Source organism: Vicugna pacos, chromosome 10, assembly GCF_048564905.1.
Source record: "Vicugna pacos chromosome 10, VicPac4, whole genome shotgun sequence".
Taxonomy (NCBI): domain Eukaryota; kingdom Metazoa; phylum Chordata; class Mammalia; order Artiodactyla; family Camelidae; genus Vicugna; species Vicugna pacos.
In genome coordinates, this window is record NC_132996.1 from 37,532,902 (window position 1) to 37,558,068 (window position 25,167).

At 48.1% G+C, this 25,167-nt stretch overlaps 1 protein-coding gene across 2 annotated transcripts in view; it reads left to right on the plus strand.

The window, feature by feature from the left end:
- INSC (INSC spindle orientation adaptor protein) overlaps positions 1-25,167 on the plus strand; it is a 120,341-nt gene that overhangs the window by 94,443 nt on the left and 731 nt on the right. For both annotated transcript variants that reach the window (XM_031681163.2, XM_072970793.1), the window contains 5 exons: positions 3,963-4,134; positions 8,507-8,685; positions 16,877-16,943; positions 18,192-18,347; positions 19,836-19,912. In XM_031681163.2, the coding sequence (XP_031537023.1) occupies positions 3,963-4,134; positions 8,507-8,685; positions 16,877-16,943; positions 18,192-18,347; positions 19,836-19,912 (651 nt within the window). The remainder of the gene's footprint in view (positions 1-3,962; positions 4,135-8,506; positions 8,686-16,876; positions 16,944-18,191; positions 18,348-19,835; positions 19,913-25,167) is intronic.

Sequence of the window (25,167 nt, forward strand, 5' to 3'; positions counted from 1 at the left end):
ATTGTCCAGGTAGTAAGATACAGAGGCAGAATTCAGACCCAGGTGGGTGTGACTGCAGACCTTGTGTGTATTTTGACGCTACGGGAATTGGTTCAGGCACTGGGACGCCCAGAACCCAGTGGTGGGGGACCCTTCAGGCTCCTGCTGTGATGAGCCAGGCTGGGCTGGAGTTGCTGAGATGGTGATGAACATGGAGCTCAACTTGGGCTGGTGGCAGCTTGCTGGCAGGAGGCTAAGTGGCAAGTCAGAGGCATCAGAGCCAAAGGCCTGGGAAATTGGCCCATGTGACAATCGACCAAACAGAAAAATGAGCAAAATGCATACAGGCAATTCATAGAAGAGGCAATTCAAATGGTAAAAATCAAACCAAATCAAAGCAAAACCAAACATATAAAAAGACTCTTAGCTTCATTATAGTAAGTGGAGCCATGCCTATTAAAATAAAAATTTACAAACCTATCAAAGTGGCAAAGATTTTAAATATGACAGTACCAAATATTGGCGAGAATACGGTGTTAAGTGAGTTTACACATTGCTGGTGGGAATCTAAACTGCTGTAACTGTTTTGCAGAACAGTTTGGCAACACCAGCAAAGTTAAGGGTGTGCAGACCCTCTGAGTCCGTAATTCCACTCCTAGACTGAGGACCAAGAGAAACAAGCACATGTGCACCAGGAGACATTTAGAAGAATATTTATAGCAGTGCTGGATATTGTAGCAAAAACTGAGAAACGACTCAAATGTCCGTCAAAGGGAGAATACATACATGAATTACAATTGATTTGTACAGTGAAACACCACACAGCAGTGAAGATAAATGGCCCTTAACCACATGTAACAATAGAAAGGAGTTTCCCAAACATAAGGCTGACTGGAGAAAAAAGCAAATTGCTGTACACAGTATGATTCCATTTATGTCAAGTTCAAAACCTTATAAAACTAAAGAATATGCACATGCAATAAATCTCGAAGGATAACAAGGGAATAATAAGCACAAAATTCAGGGTAGTGGCTCCTTCAGCAGAAAAAAGCAGAGGTATGAGATCAAGAATGACATTCAGGACCTTCCTGGTTTTGTTTTATTCCAGATATTAGAAGTTCTGGATGTTGGGTACACACACACACACACACACACATATATAGGTGTTCATTTTATTATTTTTGATACCATATAAATTTGTTACATATATATTCTCTTTTGAAGGGATGATGTATTTCATAGTTAATAAATTACTAAAAGGGATCTGGAGCATCTAAAACAAATTAGAAGGAAAGCCAGACAGTGGGCAGTTGCACTGACAGGACACCACAGATCCTTGTCTCTGGGGAGAGAGGGGACCAGGGTCCACATCAGGCTGGGGTCAGGGTCACTTTCCTGGGGTCAGGAATCTGTGGAATCCATGTTTCCAAGCCGGCTGCTGCTCCAAAGCTGCCTCTTCCTTTGGTCACAATGTCTCCTGCATCTGCAGTACAATTTTCTTTACCTTGACTTGTCTAAAGACTGTCCTCAGTCTTAGGTCAAATTTTTCTCTCTTGCATTTATCCTCCCTTTATTGAAAGCACACTACATGCACAAGCTGTGGTCCCCAGACTTACAGTGCCCCTAGGGGGATGGCAGGCAGAGACAGATAAACCTGGGAGCAGAGAATCACACCCCAGGGGTGCTGCTCCAAATTTCTGGTGCATAAAGTCAGTGTGGACCTTGTTAAAACGCAGATTCCAGGCCTCCCCAGAGAGTCTAGTTGAATAGGTCTGGGTGTGGCCCAGGAATGTGCTTTGAAGAAACACGTAGTGAATTTGGTGCTGCTGGTCCACAGATGCACTTGGAGAAACAGGGCCATTCAGGGTGACAAATGCCGCCATGACAGCAGAAGTGCTTGGGTGTGGGTTCCAAGGATGGACACCTCCCTGAGCTGGGGTGTGAGTGTTAAGTCAGGGTGGCTTCTGGAAGGTCTCCCTTTGGAGTGTCCTTACCAGAAGTCATGTTGTGTAATGGCCATTTGTGGACGAGTCACTTGCCCCTGCCCCTCTGCTCCAGCTCAGGGCCTGGCTCAGGAGGCAGGAGATTGTGCTCAGTGGGTTTGGTGAGCTGCAGTCTGGGCTGGTGGCACAGGCCCTTGGGGACCGTCCACTTCTTGGCCTCTCTAGTGCGATCAGATAGGCCCATCTCCCACCAGGTGCTGGGGAGAAGGTCTGGGTCTAGTTTGGATCTGACCAGCATTCCCAACTGGGTGTGGGAGGCAACTCCATCAGCATCCAAGATGAGATTAGGGAGCTGGACTGACTGAGACGTTCCCCCATTAGACACCCCGGAGCTCCTTCAATGCAGCCTTGGATGGTGCTGGAAAGAGGAAGGGAACAAACTGGACGAGGCTAAGAGGTTTCTTAGTTTGGCGATGAGAGGGCTGCTTCCTGTTTCTAGGCCCAGAGCACCCCTCCTTCCTTCCCTGGATCCAAGTGGGGCCCCTCTCCAAGGGCCTGTGACTCCAACACCTGGCATGAACCCAGTCCTGCCGGGGCTGCCTGGCTGCTGTTTGCTCTCGTTTATTAAGTACATCCAGGTGAGTTTTATTGCGGACAGTTCCCTGAGCTACTGTTTCCACATTTGTCTCTTTTGAGTCTGAGATTGCCAAAAGCCTTCACAGCTAATGGACCTTACAGCTCCCAAGAGCACTGAAGGGAGGCCCAGAACTCAGTGGGGGTAACTAGTCAAACAAAATGCAGACTCTGGGGAGCTGAGTGGCAGGAGGTAACTGTAGGGACAGGAGCCTGAGGCCTGTGGCAGGTGTGGGAGCAGCAGCACAGGCCTCTCCTCACCTCACCTCGCCCTGGTCCTTTCCTGCCTCACCCCTCCCCCTCTGGCCCCTAGTGAGGGAAGGTCTCCATGGCCCTTGGTGGCAGGCCCTCAGGCAGGCGGGTGTCCTGGGGCACCTGAGGAGCTGTGAGCTCACCTATCAAGTTACTGCCCCGTTTTCTCTAAACAAGTCTCACCTACTCACCCCTGCAGGAGGCTGGGGGCTGAGCTCAGGTGTCGAGTCTCAGAAGGCAGTGTGATGCCTTTTCAAAACCATGGGCTTTGATGCTAGACCATTTGGGTTCAAATCCCAAACCAACTACCTTTGAAGTCTGTGATCTGGGGCAAGTCAATGCACCTTTCTGTGTCTCAGTTTCTTCATCTGTAAATTGAAGATAATAGTAACACTGACCTTAGAAGGTTATTATAAGGATTAATGGTATAATAACGTGTGCACTGCATATAATAGCACTGACCTCAGAAGGCTGTTATAAGCACTAATGGTATAATAATATATGCACGGTGGTAGCCAGCGTGTATCAGGCACTCAGTAAGCGGAAGCTGTTATGCCAAAAGCAGGTGTGACTGGGGCAGAACTGGGAAGCTGAAGTCTATCCGGCATTCATGTGCCTGGATTTGTTTCTCTCGGGGGGGGGGGCAGAGAGAGCAAGGCCTCTGGGGAAGCAGCCCTCCTCCTGTGGGGGAGCAGGAGGGAGGAAACACATGGACCCCAGCTTGCTGCTAACCCAAGGAGGGGCGGAGGGAGCCAACATTTGCTAAGCCTCTCTTCAGGATCTAGCATCACCTGCTTTATCTCTTTAAATCCTAACACCTTGCTGGCAGATGAGGAAATAAAAACTCAGAGAGGCTGAGTGACCAATGCAAGTGAGAGGGAGCTGGGATGGGAGCTTAAGGATGTGAGGTTCCTGCTCTTTCCACTGCTGTTCACTTAGTGGATGAACAGGGCCTAGCCCCTGGAAGCCCAGCTGACGTCTGCTCTCTAAGAAGCCCATGGGAGGTCACTGATCTCTTTGGAGCCAAAGGGTAAGTCCCCAGAGTCACTGAGGATGCAGGGCTGGGCTGTGTAGGGTGCCTGAGTCTGTCTCGTGACTGTCAAGAGCATGCGCTCTTCCAGGACACACAGGGCTGTGCCCTCTCTCCATCTGCAGGTGGACGGTGTTCTGTGCTTGGCCGACATCCTGACCGACGACAGCCACTCGGAGGCCACGCGGGCTGAGGCCGCAGCCGTGGTTGCCCAGGTCACTTCCCCACACCTGCCCTTCACCCAGCACCTCAGCAGCTTCCTGGAGAGCATGGAGGAGATCGTGACTGCTCTCGTTAGTGAGTTGTCTGGGGTGGGAGGGGACGCTGGGTGAGGGGGCCTTGTCACAGTGGTCCTCAGGAAGGAACAGGAGGGTCTCCCTGCCCCCCACTCACTGCACCCCACATATCTCCTGCATGGGAATCACACCAGCTGAAATCCCAGCTGTGAAGTGTCAGAGTCAGGCTTTAAAGAGCTCTGTTGTCAAGTCTCCTTGAATTGAGGTCAGGTTGGGATTCACTGGCCTTTCAGCAAGGAGACCAGGACAAGCCCCAGGGAAGAGTGGGGCCTCAAGTGTTGAGACCTTGACCAGATCTTTGGCCAGAGAGACTCTGGTGGGCTTTGCTCCTGAAATCTCAGTCTATTATACCCAGCAAATGTGGCAGCAAAGACTGGGGGCAAGCGGCTCCTCAGAGAAGCCCACTCACACGGCCGGCTGCCTGCAATCCCACCACCGTCCTTGCTTTGTGGGGCCCTGAGAGCTTTGACTGTCCTATTCCCCTGTTCCGACATGTGTGCTCTGGGGGGGAGAAGCAGAGCCCGGAATTACAAAATACACTCTTCCTGCAGTTTCCCCTCCCCAAACTGCAGAAACTGGAAGGGCTCATCTGGATGACAGTCCTCAGGACGCTTGTTTTACAAATCACGTCCTCTCTTTTATAAGTGCTGGTGATGGTCTGCATTTCTGCTTCGGTCCCCGTCTCTGTCACTGTCTCTGTCTCTGTATCTTATTGAAACTGAATGAAAATGGATTCCATCAGATAATGTAGGGTTAACACTTGGCGCTACCAAACCTAGGGCTGGGAGTATCTGGAATAGCACAGACTTAGGGGCAGCACAGACCAGTGGACTTGCAGTCCGAACACTTGGGCTTGGTTTTTGGTCTCTGATTCATCCATTCAACAAACAGCGATTGACCACTAACCCTGTGCTGGCCTGTGTGAGACGCCGCAGCTCACAAGCTGTGTCACACCGCAAAGCTCACCGTGCAGTTTTCCTACCAGACAAAACAAGGGCTCGGACCTCAGGGGTCATGCTAGCTCTAGAATTTTTAGATCTGCAAGTACTTTGCACCTAGGAGGACTCAGTTAAGTTGACTTTATGGCTAATTCTAGTGCCTGGGGCCGTGGCACTCACAGGCCAAGCTGGGAGAAATCAACTTGTCAACATCCACACTTATTCAAAGTTGAGAAAACACAGAAGCCCATTGTGGAAAGTCTTGGCTGGAGGGAACTCAAGAGACCATAAAGTGTAATGCCCATTCATTCTGTAAGAGAAGAAACTTAGGCCCAGAGGGCTTGAGGAGCCTTCTCAAGGCCACACAACTGTGTTAGGATTCACTTCTGCCAGGAGAGACGTACTCAGTCACACGCCAGAGTCAGGCGGGTAATACACATGAGCTGAAGGGAAGGAAGAAGAGAATCAGGAGGTTTGAGTCCTATACTGAATTTATTTATTTAATATTTTTGAGCTGTCTTATTTTGTACATTTTTATTTCTTTTTTTTGTTTTTGTTTTTGAGGGGAGGAGATAATTAGGTTTTTATTTATTTATTTAAATTTTTTTAATTTAAAATAGTTTTTATATTTATTTATTTTCTATTTTCCTTCTTTTATTAATGTAATTTATTTTTTATTTTTTTAACATTTTTTACTCAGTTATAATCATTTTACAATGTTGTGTCAATATTTTTATTTTCTTAAATTTATTTTTAATGGAAGTACCAGGGATTGAACCTAGGACCTCGTGCATGCTAAGCACATGCTCTACCATTGAGCTTGCCTTTTCCTCCCCCCATATTGAATTTAAAAACATGTGCAGTGACTGAAGAGGGGCAGTCGCTGATAAACTCCAGTTGATTATTGCCATGTAAGACAGGCCAATTAAAAAAAAAAGACAAAAATCCTAAGTTTTATAGAAAATCTCCCAATTTATAAATGATTGCAAACAATAAATCAATATATATATTCCAAACGACTTTTCATTATTGTTCTGTGTCCCTTCCTCCTCCTTTGCCTGGGCTGGATTTCTCCCTGGAGAAGAGGAGTCTCCCTGTTTATTTCACCGTGATGAAGATACATTGTGGAGTCTGCTCTGAGAGTCAGCAGATGGGATATATCTTCTGGGCAGGAAGCCAGGGCTCTGTTCTTTGGTGGGAAATAGTCCTCCAATTTCTTGCCATTCCCTGGAAGCATTTATAAATGAGTCACTGGAATCCTCAATTTAATCTTCCTAACGCACACCAGGTGACTCAGACTGTAGTTCAAATAAATGTGCATCAAAATTAAAAGGCACTTAGCTGCTGGTGATAATAATTGCTGCGTCAGCAGCAATGGTGACTGCATAAGAATGAGAATAGGTGTTTGGACTTAGAAGAAATCATGCAGAAAAGCGGGCCAGTAAGTTGTGTAGTCTCACTCCCATACCCTGGATGCAGGGGAAGTGGCCTGGAAGGGATTGGCTGACCCTGGTGGTTCCCACAAAGTCAGAGGATAAGGCAGTTATTGGAAAAGGGGAAATCATCGAGTTCTTAATTCCTTGGCTAATCTGCTGGCCCAGCCCAGGAGGGGCCAGATCAAGATTCTCGGTTGTTTAGTGGAGTGGTCACACCAGAGCTGTGGGGAGCAGTGCTGCCCAGAGGCAGGCATTGCCCTCCTCCTTTAATAGAAATGAAGCTAGAGCTGCAAGAGCATCCCTGGGGATGAGGCAAAGAGGCCTAGAGACAAGAGGCAGCCTGGCGAGTAGGAAGGATAAGGACTTCGGAGTTAGGTGGACCTGGATTTGATTCTAGGCCCCTCAGATTACCATCACTCCTCAGCACCACAATTTGGGGAAAAATCGTTTAACATTTGAATCCTCAGTCCCTTCATCTATAAAATTTGATAAGCAGTTGGGTTGTTGTGAGAATGGAATGACCTAATGAGATGAAGAATATACAGCAGTGCCCAACCTGGAGTAAACACTCCATCAGTGCAGCCGCTGCTTTGTCTACCAGCTTCTCTGGGTTTCAGCTCCTATGTCGGTAAATGGAGCAACCCTCTGCTGCTCTAAGGATGCTCAGAAATAAATGGCGCAGTGCAAGGCACACTGCAGGGGGTTCAACTAATGCTATTTTCTGTCCCTTTATCGGTAGGGACCAGAAACTGCAATCACTGGAAGGTGCCAGGAGGTGCCAGTTTTAATATCAGAACCTGGAAGTAGACTCTTTGGAAGCAAGAGCTAGAAACGAGGATAGAGCATAGCTCAGCTCTGCCCTGGAAACTTTCCTCCTCTCTTATGGCTATTTTCTTAAAGCGTGGCTTCTCTTCCTGTATTTTCATAGAGCTGTTATCGGTAGAAGGGGTCCTGAACCCAGGAAGCACTTTGATTGATGGTCAAGGTGGAGCTGAGGGTCAGAAGTCAGGGCCACTGGGACGGGTGGGCAGCACCAGGAACCCTTTTGTGTCTTCTCTGAGGTAGGAGTCCATTCTAGGTCATGTGGAGCCCATGGAGGAAGATGTTAGGTGGGGGAGGGATGCAGGGGCTGGGGGTGGTCCTCTTCTCCTTAAAGACCCTCAATTCAATTACGGAAGGTGAGTGGGTGAATGTGCTTAGGACTGGGTCAGAGAGAAAGAGCCTGACATTCAGGGGCTCGGTGTAGGACTTTCTGCAGTGAGGTGACACTTATCCTGGGACCAAAAGAAACTCCCGAGGCTTTGCTGATGGCAGCTGAAGAGGTAGAGTCTTTAATTTCAGCTTCTTTCTCAAGGCAAATTCAGCAGCAGTCTAGTGTACATGACTGGAGACACTCATGGACTAGGTGCTCTTTCCTGCTGCAGGGCCTTTGTACATGCTGTTCCTTTGGCTTGGAACATGCTCTTCCCCCAAATACCCCCATGATTGCTTCATTTTCCCCCTAAGGTCTCAGTTGTAAAGTCACATTTCAGGGAGAACTTCCTCATGTACCCGGTGGGCCTCTAGTTATTCTCTGTCTTAGAACCTGTTTATTTTCATCCTTACATTTATTAGAAATTGCAATTATTTATATTGACTTTTTAAAAGCTCATTTTCTTTTGCCCACTATTAGGATGTGAGCTTAACAGAAACAAAACCTGATCTTTTTTGTTCATCAGCCCATCTGAAAACACCAGGGTGCCTGGAACCCAGTGTTCACTTAGTAAATTCTTGTTGGATGAAGGCGTGATTGGGACTCATGCATCAGGTTTCAAATGCCAGCCCTGCTACTTCTGTAGATAGATAAGCTTCCCTCTCCAGTAACTACTTTCTTCATCTGTAAAATGGGAATGATAACACCTGCCCAGATTTTCTCCCAGAGCTATTGTGGGAACCAGATGAGGTAGCTGACATGAAAGCACTTGACAGTGAAGCTGTTTTCTTCCCCTTCACCATCCAGAACTGTGCCAAGAGGCCTCGTCCGGGGAAGTCTTCCTGCTGGCCTCTGCGGCCCTTGCCAACATCACCTTCTTTGACACGATGGCCTGTGAGATGCTCCTGCAGCTGAATGCCATCCGCGTCCTCCTGGAGGCCTGCAGCGACAAGCAGAGGGTAGACACGCCTTACACCCGGGACCAGGTGAGCAGCGCAGGAGGGACCAGCCCAGAACCTGTCACCATGAAGACAGAGGGCAGGAGGCCAGGGCTGAGGTTCCGGGGAGGGGCAGCATGGCCTGCAGCACACAGTCAGTCCTGGTAGTCGAGTTTCATCTGAAGGAAAAGGAATATGTTCTCAACATGCCTTGTTGCCTTTGGAGCATCTGCACGAGCCCACTTCCCACCCCTTTTGCCCATCCCAACCACTACAGGGGTTCCTCCATCTCCATCCAGACCTATCTGTCCTGGGGGGCAGAGAGGCATCATGGGAAAATCCCTAGACTCTGTCCAGCCATCTGGGAGCCTGATTGTCTGATATTGTACCGGCAGCGAGTTTCTTTCTATTTCTGACACAGGGTCTTGGAGCAGAGCCTAGATTCGGGTCTCAATCACTGTATCAGTCTCAATTTTTTTTGTTGTATATTTGAGTTCCACATAAAGTTTTGTTTGGAGAAAAAGGATTTTACTACTAAATGTGTTTGAAAACATTGAGTGAGGGGGTTTTCAAGGGCTTTTGAGCTCTAAGGTTGTGGAATTCTATGCTGTCTCATCTCTGCTCTGCTCAGCCTCCCATTTCCCTACCAGAGGTGGGGGCGGTAGATCTGGAGGTTTTAGTTCTCTGAAAATTCCTCAGGGTGCCTGAGCTCAATGTTGGATGATCCCGCAACCCCCAACCCAGTTGACCCCTGTCGGCACCCTGGCCCCCCAGCCCCACCTGTGTCTTCCAGCCTCATCACCCAGTCAGAGCTGCCACAGCCTCACTGCAGCTCCTACCCCAGCAACCCCGGGAAGGCCTTCCCGGATGGATGGCTTTCCCTGGGAGACTCCTTTCCTTGAAGGCCACACCTCACAATGCAGTGTTGACTTTTCCGATGATACTTATTCCTTTCCAGTTATTTCGTTGTCAGTTTATCCCCCTGAGGGCATGGCCCACGTGCTGTACTCTCCTAGGATTTCTTCAGGCCTCTAGCCCAGAGCAGGTACCCAGGGCAAAATTCTTTAAATGTTTGTTTGGGACACAAAAGGGAAGAAGCAGGCTGGAACTTCATCAGTTGTCTCTGTCATTAGAATCACCCGTGGAAGGGCAGCCGACCAGAGACACTCCCATTAAGAGAGAATTGTCTAGTATATAAGCATTTGTATAAGAGGGTTCTGTTAATACAGTGAGGCTGGTAATATCTGCCCCATTTTACAGATAAGAATACTGAGGCTCTAGAGCGTGTCCCCCCAATCATATGGCTGGCAAGTAGCTAGCCAGCAATAAATCCTGGCCTAAACTGGACTTTGATCTTTGACTTTCATCTGCTCCCATCTCTGAAAATGAACAGGAGATAATGAAGCTCTGGGATCAGAGAGACTGAGTGTCAATCATGTCTGGGGCCACTTATTAATTGGGTGACTTTGGGCAAGTCATAGCCTCTTGGACGTTGGTTTTCTCATCTATTAATTAGGTCCTTGTAGGGTCATTGTGAGGGTGAGTGAAACAATATGTGTAAAGGACCTGATACAGTGCTTTGTCCCTGAGTCCTTAGTAAGTGGTGAATATCATTTTTCAAACTTGATGTTCCAAGGAAGAGCACAGATAGTGAATTAGCCAAAATCCTCAGCTTGGCCTTCCAAGCCTTGCATGAGATGGTAACTCATGCAACTTCTTTTCCAGTTTAATCTCACTTCTTTGGACAAGCCCCTCACAGAGACAGGGTATGGCAGTACGGACTGATGAGTGGTGGCCCACAGGGCTGGCTGTTGGCTGCTTGGCTCTTGAGGGGGAGTCACAGTCCTTGGCTGTGGGAAATGGGGCTGGAGAGCTCACTCTGCACAATCTGCCTTGCTCCTTCTCTTCTCTTCTTCAGCCGGATTGGTCCAGGTGCTGTGTCTCTTACCTCCCTGACACAATTTAGGTCCCTTTGCCTTTAAGTGCCTCTCCTGTAGCTAGTTCTGGTCATTCCATACAAGATCCAGTAGTGAGACGCTAAGTACAGGGATTTGGGGATCAGATGACCTGGGTTCAAAGCTTCTCTGCTGTATAATCATGCAACTTTGGGCAATTTACTCCGAGCCTCACTTTTCTCATCTGTGAAAGGGTTGAATAATACATACTTCACAGAGATGAAATAAGAATTGAATAAATGAATGAATACAAACTCTTGGTGCAGTTCCTCGTGCAGAGAAACTATTAAATAAGTGGAACCCACTATCACTGTTATTATTATTATTGGCCTTTGAATGTGTGGTACTCAGCCCTGAATGGGGACCCTTCAGAGGGCAGTTTTCCTTACCTGCAAGGTGGGATGGCCTTTGCCGGCTTAGACATCCTATGGCACTACGTGCAGAGACCCTTTTTCATCAGGAGTGACTGGCCCCCTCTTGAAACCTCAGATTCCTAGGAAGGAGGGGGCTCAGGTGGAGAGAGAATGTGGTCAAGTTCTACACAGAGGGCAGTTCTCTCTGAATCTGGAGTCAGGTGTTTTCCTGCTGCACTCCCCCACCCCCTGGCTCCCCCACCCCTCCATCCCCCTCCCTACCCCTCCCTACCTCTGAGCCAGGCTTGTCTCCCTCATCCTCAGGATGGCCTCACCTTCTGCCCTGACTCAGAGCAACCACTTAGCTAGTGAGAGCGGACTCATTAGAGAAACAAACGGCTCTTTCCTGCGGCAGAGGGAGGATTAAGGTGATCAGAGGGCTCTCAGTAATGAAGACAAAGAAGATGAATTAGACTCTGAAGTGCTCACCGCCCCCTGAAACACTTAGGAGATTAAATGCCCGTGAGTCTTCCGGTAATGCTTCTGCCAGTGACGCCAGTGCTGTGCAGAGCCTCTTGGTCTCGGATCTGTATTTGTCCATCTCTATTTGAACATCTCAGGGAGAACCCCTCCATCATCCTAGCAAGCTGAGTCCACTGCATTTTTCTGACAGAAGCCTTGGTGGCCATGCCTGTCCTGTACCCACTCTGGGAGTGTGGACAGGGGTGAGGACAGCCTTGGGCCTGGGCTCTTCTAGCCCCATCTGCTAATCTAGGCGAGCTGGATGTGGTCAGCCACCCAGAAACTCTCCCTGCCTCACAAGTCATCTGTGTGGCCCGTGTTTTCATCCCCAGGAAGTATTTTCTAGGGTCATGCTGCCCAGGGAACCTGGCTACACGTGTAACAATAGGGTTAGGGGAAAAAGGCTGCTCACCTCTGCCCTGCCTGTGGAGTGGTGACAACCTTGGGTGAAAGGGATGTGCTTATCTTGTCCAACCCACAGCAGAGACTTCCACTGAGCATGACTTTACAGCCTTCAGAAAGTAATTACTTTCACAGAGGTGAAAGGTGATGGTGTATTCACTTCCCATGAAGACACATTGTCTGCTTGGCATTTTAGAATGTTCAGATTTTGTAGCATTTCTGAGACCTTTCTGTGACTACCAGGAGTCTATCAGAAATGCCAGTTACTAGCAATTACAATTTTGACTTACATTGCAAAAGCCCTCTATAGTTTATAAAGTCCTATCATACACATATATGGCATAGTAGGAACAGTATAGACTTTGGGTTCACACAGATCTGAGTGAATATCCTGATTCTGCCATTTCCTAGCTGTGTGACCTCAGACAAACTGCTTAACCTCTCTGAGCCACAATTCCCTCATCTGTGTAATAGGGATACTAATATTTCCTCCCTCCTTGTGTCATTATAGTGGTTAGATGGCATAATGCTCGCAAAATAGTTAGAATCCAAGTGGATACTCAATAATGAACGGGCCAGGGGTCTCTCTGCTGATTGGCAAAAAACAGAGGCCAATCCATCTGAGTTTTGATATTGATGCATTTGACCCTACACTGGCTCCAGCCATAGGAGCCCCTGTTGCAGGGGGACTGACCTATCCAGAAGGTGTGTATATTACTGAGCAAACACACAAGACAGGGTTGCTCTCAGCACTGGATCTTGTTGAAGTCAGTCCTTGCTTCCAAAGAAGAGGCCAAGTCTATAGCTGGCCTGGCAGTGGATGTGATTGCTTCAAGTTTTGGTCAGACAAGGGAGGGAGGGCACACTGTCTATGACCTACTTCCCACTGTGTGAGAGAGAGAGGGAGAGAGAGAGACAGAGAGAACATGTGACAGGACTATAAGCCACTAAGTGGAGCGATGCATTTACTTGCGTATGAACATACATGCATATATATATTCTGCCTATCTGGAGAGGCTTAGAGAAAACGAAGATCACAACACCCAGGCCTGATCTGCTCCAGAAACCCCTCCCTACGCAGCCAAGGGAAAACCACGCCCACAGACAGTGGTCTGGCGTCTACACTCTCTCTAGTACTGTGAGACTGACACCCCATCTAGCAATTAAAGAATAATTCCAATTACAGTTCTATGAACTCTTGGCTTTTTGTCCTAATTTCCACACAGCGTAAAAGCAATCATAACTTTTCATTAAATGTATGCGAGATTTTCTGTATTGTAAGTACTATCAGATCAGAGCTCCTGTCTCTGTTTGGGTATCCCAGGTACTCCTTACTTGTCTTTTTTTTTTTAATTGAAGTATAGTTGATTTGCAATGTTGTGTTAGTTTCTGGTGTACAGTATAGTGACTCAGTTATTTATATGTATATATATAATCTGTGCTACACAGTAGGATGTTGTTTATCTATTTATATAAGCTTTTCAGTGGTATGGTCTTCAGTGTTCATGACATAGCAAAGGAAAGGGGCAAGGGTAGGGTCAGCGTGTGATCAGGGCTGACTGCTGAGACATTGTAAAGGATGCAGACGAGCCTGAGGTTAGTTTGTGAAAAGTAAGCCTTTACAGAGTAAACCTTCTCGTCTACATATATACTGACACCAGAAGGCTTTGCTGACTTCCTTCTTACCACACAAGGGCATTTCTTTTTGAACCAGTGATATGAGATTTCCTGTTACTTTGGTTCCATTTGCTATTCGCCTCAGTTTTCCTAAGGTCTTTGGGAAGTCAGAGGAAAAATGATTTTAAAATGCCACAGTTGGTTGGGTTCTCCCCTGGGAAAGGCTCCTCCCGCTCTGGGACCTTGCCTCTGTTGGAAGGGATCTCACATTGGCCACACATCTTGACAACACGAGGTGTTGCACTGGTAAGTACTTGACACAGTCTTTCAAGGCCAGGGTCCCTTTCAGGCTCTGTTGCCTGGGGGCAGAGTACATTCATTTTATAACACATACTCTCGGTGCTCGACAAAACATTAAGTCATGTAATGCTCGCAACAGTCTTATGAATTACCTTTAACTTCTGTAGAGGGCCAGCTAATGGCTCCGCCAAAGATGCCCGTGTCCTAATCCCTCAAACCTGTGAATAGGCTAACTTACATGACAAAAGGGATGTTTTTCAGATGTGATTAAATTAAAGATCATGGTACAGGGTTATTATCCTGGATTAGACATGTGGACCCAATGTAACCAGAGCGATTCTTATAAGTAGGAGGCAGACTGCTCAGAGTCAGAGGGTGAGATGTGATTAAGGAAGCAGCAGTCAGAGCGATGGTGGTGGGGGTGGCAGGAGCCAAGGAGTGTGAGCAGCTTCTAGAAACTGGAAAAGGCAAGGACGTGGACTCTCCCCTCGAGCCCCTAGAAGGAATGCAGCTCTGTCAATGCCTTGATTTTAGCTCTATAAGACTCATTGTGGACTTCTGACCTCCAGCACTGCAGGATAAAATGGTGTGGTTTTAAACCACTGAGTTTGTGGTAATTTGTTTTAGCAGCAACAGAAAACTAATATACCTTCATTAACCAGGGCACAGAAAGGTTGAGTACCACGGCCAAGATCCGATGGAAAATAAATGATAGGCTGGTCCTTGCACTTAGCCATTCCTCTACCCTGCCTCTTCCCTAGGGCCTCTCCTAAGGCTGATACCCTCTGTATTCACTAAATAACTACAGAGGGATTAGTACCCTCTCACTCAGGAGGAACAGAACTTGATTAAAAATCATCAGACAGGAATGAACTCACCTGGACCAGGGGAAAACTGTGCACCTGGCTCCTGTACTCTGTCCCCTGACAGCATTGCTAGCTTGTAGCTAACAAGGTAAGCCAGTTGTCCCTAAAACCCCAGGCCCAGGTCTGACTGAGGAGCAACGTTGATCTCCCCTTCCCTCTACATCATGATACACACAAGGATGTTTCAAAAGGGGGACTCAAAGCAGGGCATAATTGGCATTTATTCAAATTGTGCCTAATTGAATACTTCATCTGTACCTCAGAAGACCACATGGGGTACAGGTTCTGTAAAGAGGAAGTAATTTTCATTAACAGGATCTAAATTAGTCTGACACAAAGACCTACCTGTGCCTGTGGCACAGCTAGTAATTGTGTAATGAACTTGATGTTGCAAAGATTTCCTTTTTTATTTTGCCTTTCCTTCCTTCGTTCCTTCCTTCCTTCCTTCTTTTCTTCTCTCTTTCCTTCCTTCTCTTTTCATTTTGTATGTCAAGCAGGCGTCTTTATTCAGAGGCTGGGCTGGTGATGGTTGGAGGGGAGTGGCCCCTGTGCTCACAGCCCGGAGAAGACCAAATAAACTGCAGCCTGACAGAGTCTTGGCCTTGTGTCTCCTTCCTCGTAAGACTCTGTCCTTTATGCCCCTTGAGAACATTCTGTATTTTGACTGCTTCTTCACACTCATATTTTTCTTCTAACTCCTTCCACTCAGCCCTAAACACTCACAATCCTAAAACAGAGGGGAGAAAAGAGCTTCTAAGGGCTAAACCTCTTTCTAAAATGCAAATAGGAGCTTGTCACTCCCCTCATAAAACACCTGGTGGTACAGAGTGGCCTTTAGGATGAAGCCTTGAGGGTATCTCCTGTCCCTCCCCTGCCCAGCCACCCTATCACGCTCACCCGCCCAGCCCTGGGCCAGGTCTGAACTGGAAAGGACAGCAGCCCAAGAGGGCATGTCCCTTTCCAGCATGTGTTTAGTGGGGAAGGGAGGAGATGAATAATGTGGCAAACTTTTTTCCTTTCTATTTAAAAGAAGAGATTTTTTGTGTGTATTTATTATCCAGCATAATATACCAGTATTGAACAAACTAAAATCTAGAAAATACACTCTGTTGGTAAACATCACATTGCTGTGTATGATTTAGCTGCCTGACCTGTCCTCAGGGGACTGTCATCTGCTGACTGAGGTCGGGGCATGGCCTAGGGTTCTAAAGTGTGACAGGCTTTGAAGGAGCCTTTCAAGAGAGAAACCTGCACCACGGAAAAGTGTTATTTTATTTTAATTTCTCTTAATTACCACTTGAGAGTGCTGTCCACTTCCAAGAAAGTGGGTGGATTTTCATTTTGCTAAAATGTGTGTCAGGAGCAGTGTCACAGGTGTCATCTGGGTTCACAGGGGCCACATTTCCAATATATCCCTTGGTGTTTGGCACCCTGAAGAACTGAAGGTCTGCAGCAGGTCCCTTGCTGGCTCATTCCTTAATCTAGTTTTATGCTGTGAGTTTTCGGTGCAACCTTGACTATGCCAGGGGGTGGGGAAGGGGTGGCCTCTTGGCTGCCAGCCCACGAGATTGTAGCCATGGCTCACTGTCCACCTGATGTCACCACCCCTTTCCTGCAGGCAGAGCCCCTCAGTGATGACTGATACGTGAGGCCTGTGGGCCACAGACCTCTGAGTACAGCTGAGCATGAACTCTCATCAGATTCCACATCAGACCTGAAGCCTGCAGAGTGATGCTGCCTTTAGTTTCCTCGTCGTGATCTCTCTCTTAACCTTAGTCTCCATTCATTTCAGGTTGAAAGTAGGTGGGGTTCAGTATCAGGCAAGGAGCTGGGATGGAGGGGGTCTAATCCAGGGCAGGGGCTAGCCAGAAATCTGCCAGTTCTGTCTGCTTTTCAGGGCCTGAGGCCAAAGGGACCCTGTAGAAAGATGATGGAGGCTCCACCTTCCCCCAGGTGACTCTGTTCTCTCCAATGGTGTCCTGAGGCCTCTGGGGGCCATCCCAGGGCTACGTGCTGATGAATGGGCATCAGTCACTGGGAAAGCACATCTGGGTGGCAGAAGCCCATAAGGATGGAAGAAAATACCATGGAAGGATGGGCCAGATGGACTGTAAGGAGTCATGGGCTACAGGAAAACTTAATAGCCCCTGGCTCACCTGTCTGTACAAAGTACCTTTTGGCTCAGGTGTGCCCATTTTCTTAGCCTCTCAATTCTCTTTTCCAGATCGTGACCATCTTGGCAAACATGTCTGTCCTAGAGCAGTGTGCCTCTGACATCATTCAGGAGAACGGTATGTCTTTGTGTTTGTGTAAAGGCCCATGTGTAGGCACGGACATTTGTGCACGTGGGTCTCCACACTTGCATGAGCACGTGTGTGTGCTTATGTGGGCAACTGGGTCAATATGTAAATATTTGCTTCTGTGGGGCTTCAATGCTAGTGGGAGGCAGACACTGAAAAAGATTTAGAATGTCAGGTGCAAAAAATAAAGCAAGGAAGGAGATAAGGTGAATTCGAGGTAGAAGTGTGGCAGTTTACTATTTTAACTAGGGAGATGAAGAGAAGACAGAGATTTCATTATGATTCTAAAAGCAAAAGTCTATTCCTACAAAGGATATGTTCCAACTTTAAACCATTCCCATCACATTGGATTTGGCCTCAGGAGAAAGTGGAAGTGCCTGGGAAGGGAGCAGGGTAGGGGAGCAGGTCAGGGCCAGCTGGATCCCTTGATGCCTTGCCTGAGAGCATCTCTTTCCTCCTGTTCCCACCTTGTGCTGAGGGCATCACTAGGGTCCAGGTGAGATGGGCCAGGTTTCATTGGCCTGGAAGTTAATCATAGCAGCCTCCACTGGGGGACAGGTTGGTTGCCTTGCAGCTGGGAATGAAATGGCAAGGGCTTCCCATGACTGAGAAATAAGGGAGCAATTAGTAAGGTTGGAAACCAAAGATGCTAATGTGAGTGAGCTGGGAGCCTGGGCAGCTGCCTCTGCTCTTGTTAAGCCCCCTTCTCCCAGGTTGCTCTGCTGCTCTAACAGACATACATATTCCCTACCTCCCATTGCTCTATTAGTAATCGAATGACATCATTTTGTGTTAATTTTATGTCATTGGGCTAATAATGAAAAACTTTACTGAGCCAGCTGAGACTGAGAGGCTGAGGGGTATCATTTGGGATCTATTCCTTCAGCGCCCAGAGCCTTTGCTTCAGGTGGTCAGTGGGAGTGTTTTAGAGGATCCTGCATTTACTGTGTGTTCAGCAGAGCACCAGGTATGCAGTCAAAGCTCAGTAATAGCATGAAAAAAATTTAAAAGGATGTCCTCCAGATGTTCCTTCCAAGTGGAGTGACTTGGTACGTGGAATCAGAGACACCCCCAGGGCAGAAGGAGTGGGAAAGGTGGGCTTGCCCAGGTTCCTCCTGTGGTGGAGACCCCCGAGTCATCCTGACAGCCTTTGCCTGAGCCTGTGGCCATCCAACCAGCTGGCCCCAGAGGACATCTCCCTGCTGGCGTGGCACCAGCTCTTCATCGCTTTCCACCCAGGGGTCCAGCTTATCCTGGGCATGCTATCTGAGAAGCCAAGGTCTGGGACCCCCGCCGAGGTGGCAGCCTGCGAGCGAGTCCAGCAGAAGGCTGCGGTGACCCTGGCCCGTCTCAGCCGAGACCCAGATGTAGCACGTGAGGCCGTGCGGCTGAGCTGTAAGTGGTGCTGGTGGTGGCAGGGAGTGGGGGACCTGGGATGGGAGCAGCTGTGATTTCATGATGGCCGTGGTGATGGAGGACTCAGCAGGGCTGGCTGTGCTGGGAAATGCTGGCATGGGAGCCCGTGGCGCAGCCCCGACTTAGCTTCCTTTCACCTGGGGCTGAAGTGAGAGAGAGGAGACGAGAGAGGTTTAAGTTGGCCAGAAGGGTGACTCTTCTGCCAGCTTCCTGTTAATGAGGACCCTGTTCCTTCACTTACTCATTCATTTCTTCACTTATTCACTTATCCGCTTACTCATGTGCTTCCTTATTCACTCATTTGTTCATACATTCATTAATTCATCCTTTGGTTTATTCCTTCATTAACTCATTTATTGCTTCATTTATCCACCATTAAGTCATTTATTAATTCACTCATTAAATCACTCATTTATTCAGTTAGTCACTTATTTACCCAACAAATGTTTTCAGAGCACCCACTCTTTGCTAGGCTAGGTGTTCTGCTAGGTGTTCTGAGTGCTGGGCATATAACACTGATTATAGCAGCGTCCTGACCACAGCGGCTTACAGCCTAAGGGTGGTGGCAGCAATGGAAAGAAAAAATTGCGCTTGAATATCACAGAGCGACACTCAAAGCATGTCCAGCATACAGAGAAGTAGCCCTCGTTTATCTGGGTGGGTCAGAGAATGTTTAACAAGGAGGAGACTCTTCAGCTGTGGTTTGAGGTGTTATTTGGGTATGAGGGCCAAGGAAGGACACCGGGTCGAGGCAGGAGAATAAGCCTGGCAGTGTCACCGACCATCCAGGCATTTGGAGGGCAGCAGGGGGTGGTCCGGGGGCAGCAGAGGTTCCGCTTCATAATGCCTTCATGGTGGATAAACATACAGACTCTGTCTGCACATCTTTTATTACTATTTTATAATGAGTTTTTTTCCTCCATTGTGGTTGTTTTCAGAGTTTAAAAAAGAGTCAGTCTGCATGGAAAAACAAAGTCGTTTATTTCACTTTCCACTGAAAAGGCTTAGGAAACATTCATCTACCCAAACTGTAGTCTTCCACAATTTTAGCTACAATATATTTTCTGACCCATAATGGGCAATTGAGGGAAAAAAAGGTACTGGGAAGTTCCCCTGATAAAGATGTAAATATTAAATGTAGCACTGAATTAACATTGGAGGTGCCTGCACAGGAAGTTCTCTCTGTCCTGCAGCTGAGCTCCGTCCTGGCCAGGGTTCTGGCACTCAGAGGTTTGGCTTTGATGCTCTGGCTCATCCTGGCCCTGACCAGGGTCTGTTCACAGCTGAGAGAGCAGAAAGTCTCCCCCACAAACTCCTCAGTGGAGGTGGGGGAGTTCAGCCCCTTCCCCTGCCAACTGTTGGCCACCTGTCTCCACGGGGCCCCATGCAGAGGGCTGAGTGTGACAGACGGGGGCACCTCTGGGTCAGGCCCAGCCAGCCCCATCCCAACCCCCGTGTCTCACGCAGGTATGTCCCGCCTCATCGAACTCTGCCGCTCGCCCTCAGAGAGGAACAGCAGTGATGCGGTGCTGGTGGCCTGCCTGGTGAGTTCTCAGTCCTGCCTCAGCTGCCTTCCTGGGCTTTGGGGTTGCAGACCAGGGGCCAGGAGAACAGGCTGTGTCATGGTGGGCTTGGGTAAGCCAGGCAACTTCTCTGGGTTTCCGCTGTTCTCTTTAAAGTGGTGATAAGAGTAATACTTGTTTCCCTTTATTCACAAAATTATGATGAAAATTAAATGAGGTCATATGTATGAAAGGCAGAGGTCCAGGGAACCCCCATTACCACATTTTTAGTAACTTTTGAGGTTCTGGGGGATCTTCACGGCAGGTCAAGACCAGAGTGGCCAGCTGGCAGGAGGCTGGGTGATGTTAGTGATGGCGTGGGAGCTAGGCTGTGATGTCTTCTGCCTGTCTTCTTCTGTGAGAAAGCTTTCCCTCCTTGGATGGAGCACCTCTGCTGGTGCTCTTCCAGCTTTGTCACTCCCTCCTCCTTTGTGCAGTAGGAGAGGACAGGACAGGTAGTATTCAGCCAGCCCCCAGGATCGTCACCCTGAACCTAGCACATCCCGGGAGGTCCCCACCCAACTTCTTGATGCTTGAGTCCACTGTGGAAGTACTGAAAGCACCAGAGGGGAATGCAGGCCTTGTTTCTATACCTCTCCCTACTGGGTTGTACCACAGCCCAAAGCAGGGCAGCTTCCAGTTAGGAGCATGGAGGAGCAGGAGAGCCACTGTACAGACAGGCCATCTGACTTCCAGAGGCGGTGCCAGGTCCTGATGGATCCTCAAGGACCATGAGGGAGAAGCGATAGAACTAGAGGGCCTTCAAGCTGTTTCACCATAAAGCCCCTCCTCACCCTGTCCTTTTTCTGAAAACTGAGCTCATCCCATTTCTGGGCACTCCTGACGGGTGTTGTGCGGTGGTGGAAACAGCACGCCTTACAGCCAGACCCACCTGTCTTGGTTTTGCCATTAATGAGCTGCATGCCATTAGGCTGGCCACTAAGTGCTGTAAATTGTATTCAATGAATATTTGCTCAGTGATTCCACGGGCCATGTACTCTTCTAAGCTTTGGGGATACAACCGTGGGGAAAAAAGACAAAAATCTCGGCTCTGTTGGGGCTTTTGTTCTGCTACATGCAGAACAACTTTCACCATTTTTCTGTGTTTGGCAATCTGGTGAGGCTATGGACCCCTTCTCAGTATTAGGTTTTAAATGTACAAAATAAAATATGCAAAATTAGAAGGGAAACAATCATATTAAAATAATTATTAGACTATTTAAACAAATGGTGTGTGTGTGTGTGTATATATATATACACACACATACTTTTAAATTAACACATTAAATGAGAGCTAGCAAGGAGTCTTGACTAGCGATGAGCATAAGTGATATTTGACGGAACTCCAAAAGCTGTAATGGGATGTGAAAGTGTCTGATATCTATGGACGAGCAAGTAGTAGGCATCGCTGAGACTTCCTGTTTTGTTGCTACATTTGTAACCGAGGACAGGGTGTTTCAAGGGCAGTAAATATAAAGATGTATTTTTAACCCTGGAAGTTCACAGACCTTAATTCCATCTGGTCTAGTGAGTAAAATGGAGGGAGTTAATTCCTGGCAAATACATAATCATTGACCCCAACGACCGTATCGTCACAACGCGGGCAGCCAGCAGCTGCGCGTCACTAAAGAGGCCTGAGGAAGTGCTGAGAAACGATGAAACTCCATTCAGATGTGCGGGCTTGTTATGATTCCTTTTCCATTTTTATTATTAGTTTGAAGGCAAGCATACAGAAGGGCTTGGCCTCTGTCTTCAATCACTTGAAGGACTTACCGGTAGAAAAGAGATTAAATTTCTCCTTGTGGAAGGGTTGTTGGAGGCCGAAGAGAGGCCCTCCCTCCCGAACCCATTCTTCGTGGGGCTGCCGGGCTGACTCTCCTCAGGACAGCTTGCAATCATGACCCATCCGTAAGCCATCCTTCCCTGGTTCCCCTTGCTGATGACCCCACGTGCTCAGTCCTTCACAGCCTGGCTCTGACCCAGCTGCGGTCTGAAGGCTTCCCACTGCCTCCAGGCCCTGTCCTGCTGGGCTCGGTCAGAGGGCTTGAGCCGCCTGGACACTGTGCCTTGGCCCTTGTTGCAAGCAAATGCCCTCTCAATACCTCGATCAGCACCTCCTTCAAGGCTCAGATCAAAATCCCTCTCCTCCCTGAGGCTTCCTGGGAGCTCTCTGTGGCCCAGAGACAGGGAGTCCTCAGTCTGAACCCGGGCCTGCCTGCTTGGACTTTGTTTTCCCCGTAGGAGGCAGCTTGTGTTATCCTGCGTTCTAGGTGTTTTAAGGGGAGGCTCTTGGAATTCAGACACACGCCTGCTAATGCTGCAGGTCTTGACTTCTTGACCAGACCAGCCTGTTTCCAGCCATGCTTTCTTGCTGCCACATCTTGTGGCTCTGGTCGTGCTACCTTGGCTCATGGGAGAGGATCTGTATTTCTCCTCCTCTACCCTGAAACTTCCTCTGGGTCTTGTATCTCCCTAGGACCTTGGTGACTGTTTCTTGCCTCACTGAGGGACTGATAGACTTGTCTCCTTGCCCCCAGTCATCAGTGTTGGTGGGTGTTTGTGGTTTGGCTCCCAGAGGGGGCTTCACACTTGAGTGCGGCCCCCTGGCTGGTGAGGTGGGAGCCGCTTGGAGCCTGGGCTGGTGACGGAGTTGGAGGCTCCCTCTCCTGCCCCTCCCCAATCCTTCTTCCTGGTTTCAAAGGCTCTCTTCAGGTGGCGGGAGGACATTTCAATTATCATCTCCCAGTCTGGGAAAGTGGCAGCGCGGACTGCCTCTCACAAACGGAATTGATTTTTCCTTAATGAAGCAGCTGTCAGTGGGCCGCGGGGCTTGTTTAGTACTTGGGTGTTTGCAGACTGTCTGGGAATGAGATCCTGGCAAGACTGGCTGTTAACCCTCTGAGGAAAGCAGAGGCCAAGAAAAAGGCTTCAGAAGGGTGAAGGTTCCTTTGAGCCCCTGGATTCTGAGGAGAGGGTGCCCTGAAATCATTTGGTTCATGTCCTGCATACTTTCTGGGGACCCTGGGGAGATGAGGGTATCCATTTGCCTGTGTGTGTGTGCGGGTTTTTTCCCCCTCTGTTTCTAGTTCTCTCTCTTGTGTTTTGTTTTTGCTTTTCTCCTTCTAGAGGTTGCCTCCTCCCTTAGGGGTGTCTCTCTCTCCTTCTCTCCCCTCCCCCTTCTTTTTACCCACCTCAGTCCTCCTTCCCTTCCTCTACTCCCTCCTCATCTCCAACCTCCCTCCTGTTACCTCCAGCATGTGCTCGCTCTTGCTCGGACACTGTCTCTTTCTCTCTCCAGCTCCCTGTCCTGCTTGGTCTCTCTTCTTCCCCAGGTCCACCCCTGCCTCTGTTTTAATAGTTCCTTCTTGTTCTGTTCTTCTGATGTTGTCTCTTTTCTCTCTCTCTGCTATTTTCTTATTCTATCTCATTTTCTCTTTTCATGGCTCTATTTTCATGGGTCTATTTTCTACCTATTTCTTTGTCTCTCTTTTTCCTTTCCTCCCTCTTGCTTTATATTTACCCCTGATAATGTAAAATACATTGATGGGCTCATATTCTCCCATCTGATAAGGATCCCTGGTTCCATTTTTACTGTGACAGCTCAATAGGGTTGTTTCTCCCCGTTGGAGCCAAGAGGAATCAGAAAGTACAATGGAGTTCAGCCTTTAACTCTTGGGGAAATCATACCCCAGGAGAGGCAGGACACAGTAGTTAGAGACAGGCTCCTGGAGCCTCCTTCCTGCCATGAGAGTCTCAGACCTTGTTCATGTGCCAGAGATGCACGTCCCTTCTCCTTGATCTAGCTTGGACATGGCAGTGCCTGTTAGTCCAGCAAACAACTTAAGCCATCTTCCTTTTTCACCAACTTGGCAATTTCTCAGCAGTAGGTCACCTCTCATGTCTAGGTACTGAGCTATATGGCTGCCTTGTACTCAACATAACCAAGTATTCTGGGCTTTCAGCATCCTGCCTGTGTGTGGATAGGTATGAGGACCCTAGAGTTGGACTGTTGTGTGATCTTGGGAAGGCCACGTTCCCTCTCTGAGCCTTAGTCTACTTATTTCTGAGTTGAAGATCATAATACTTACCTTGCCGTATCCTGTAGGGATGAAATGAGATACTATGTATAGATACTCAGGAAGAGTTGGCATTCCTCCTTCTTTGCTTCTTCTGCCATGCTGGATCTTCCTCTCTTTGTTTCCCAGGGGAGGGGCATCCTTAAGATCCCACCTTGTTCCCTGCTGTGTACAGGCTAGAAAAGAGGGAAGGAATAAATATTCACTGAGTGCTTAGCATGCACTGCCTCAGTGCTCTAGGTAAGTGCACAGCTCACTTTTAGTTTCAGGTTACTCTAGCAGGAGAACCCCTAAGCACTTCATTTGTTCTTTTTTTTCTTTCCAACAAACATTTATTGGGTCCTGTGCTAAGCCCTGTTCTACCTGCTGTGGAGACAGAGAAAAATAAAAGTCTCTACCCTTGGGGAGCTCAGAGTCTCGTGTGGGAGACAGAAGAGGGAGATGGTTGAGGTCAGCCCAGGGAGAGACTGTCTCTGCTTCACGGGATTAGGGAAGGCTTCACAGAGGAGGTGACAGTGGGCCAGGCCTTGTAGGATGAATGTAACTGCTGAAAGAGTGGGGAGGGGCTTCACAGCATGGGGAAGAGCTGAGCAAGGGTACAAGGACGGAAAACAGGATAGTGGACTCAGGAAAGAGTTTAACCCTCAGTGTCTGGGGACATGGGCAGTGGTTTCATTCTGTCTGAACCTCTTTCCTCTTCATCCACATCTTGGTGGCAGAATTTCCATCTCCTTTAACTTTATGACCTTCCTTCCTCTCTCTCTTTTCCCTCCTTCCCATCCCAAAATTGCTTCACTCAAAACCTTGTTGAATTTATGGATAAATTAAAAGTCCTTGCTGTTCTCAGGTTCCTCTAGGGACCTGGAAGCAAGAATATAATTCCACTGATGCTTTTGGCAGTTCAAGTCTCTAGGATAAACAAATTGTGAACTTAAATATGTCACTGAATTGACCCGATCCTTAAAATAATAGATCTTTAGAACAACCAGTTTCCTAAGATGTCTGAAAAACCAAGATGGCAAGACCATTATTAAGATCATGAAGACTTTCAGATGATATCCACCACAGTGACCAAGCTACAAATGAAACCTGGTGACCACATGATAAGGTTGCTATGGTGACCAGGTGACCAAAAGGACCAGATCACTAAAGTGTCAAGGT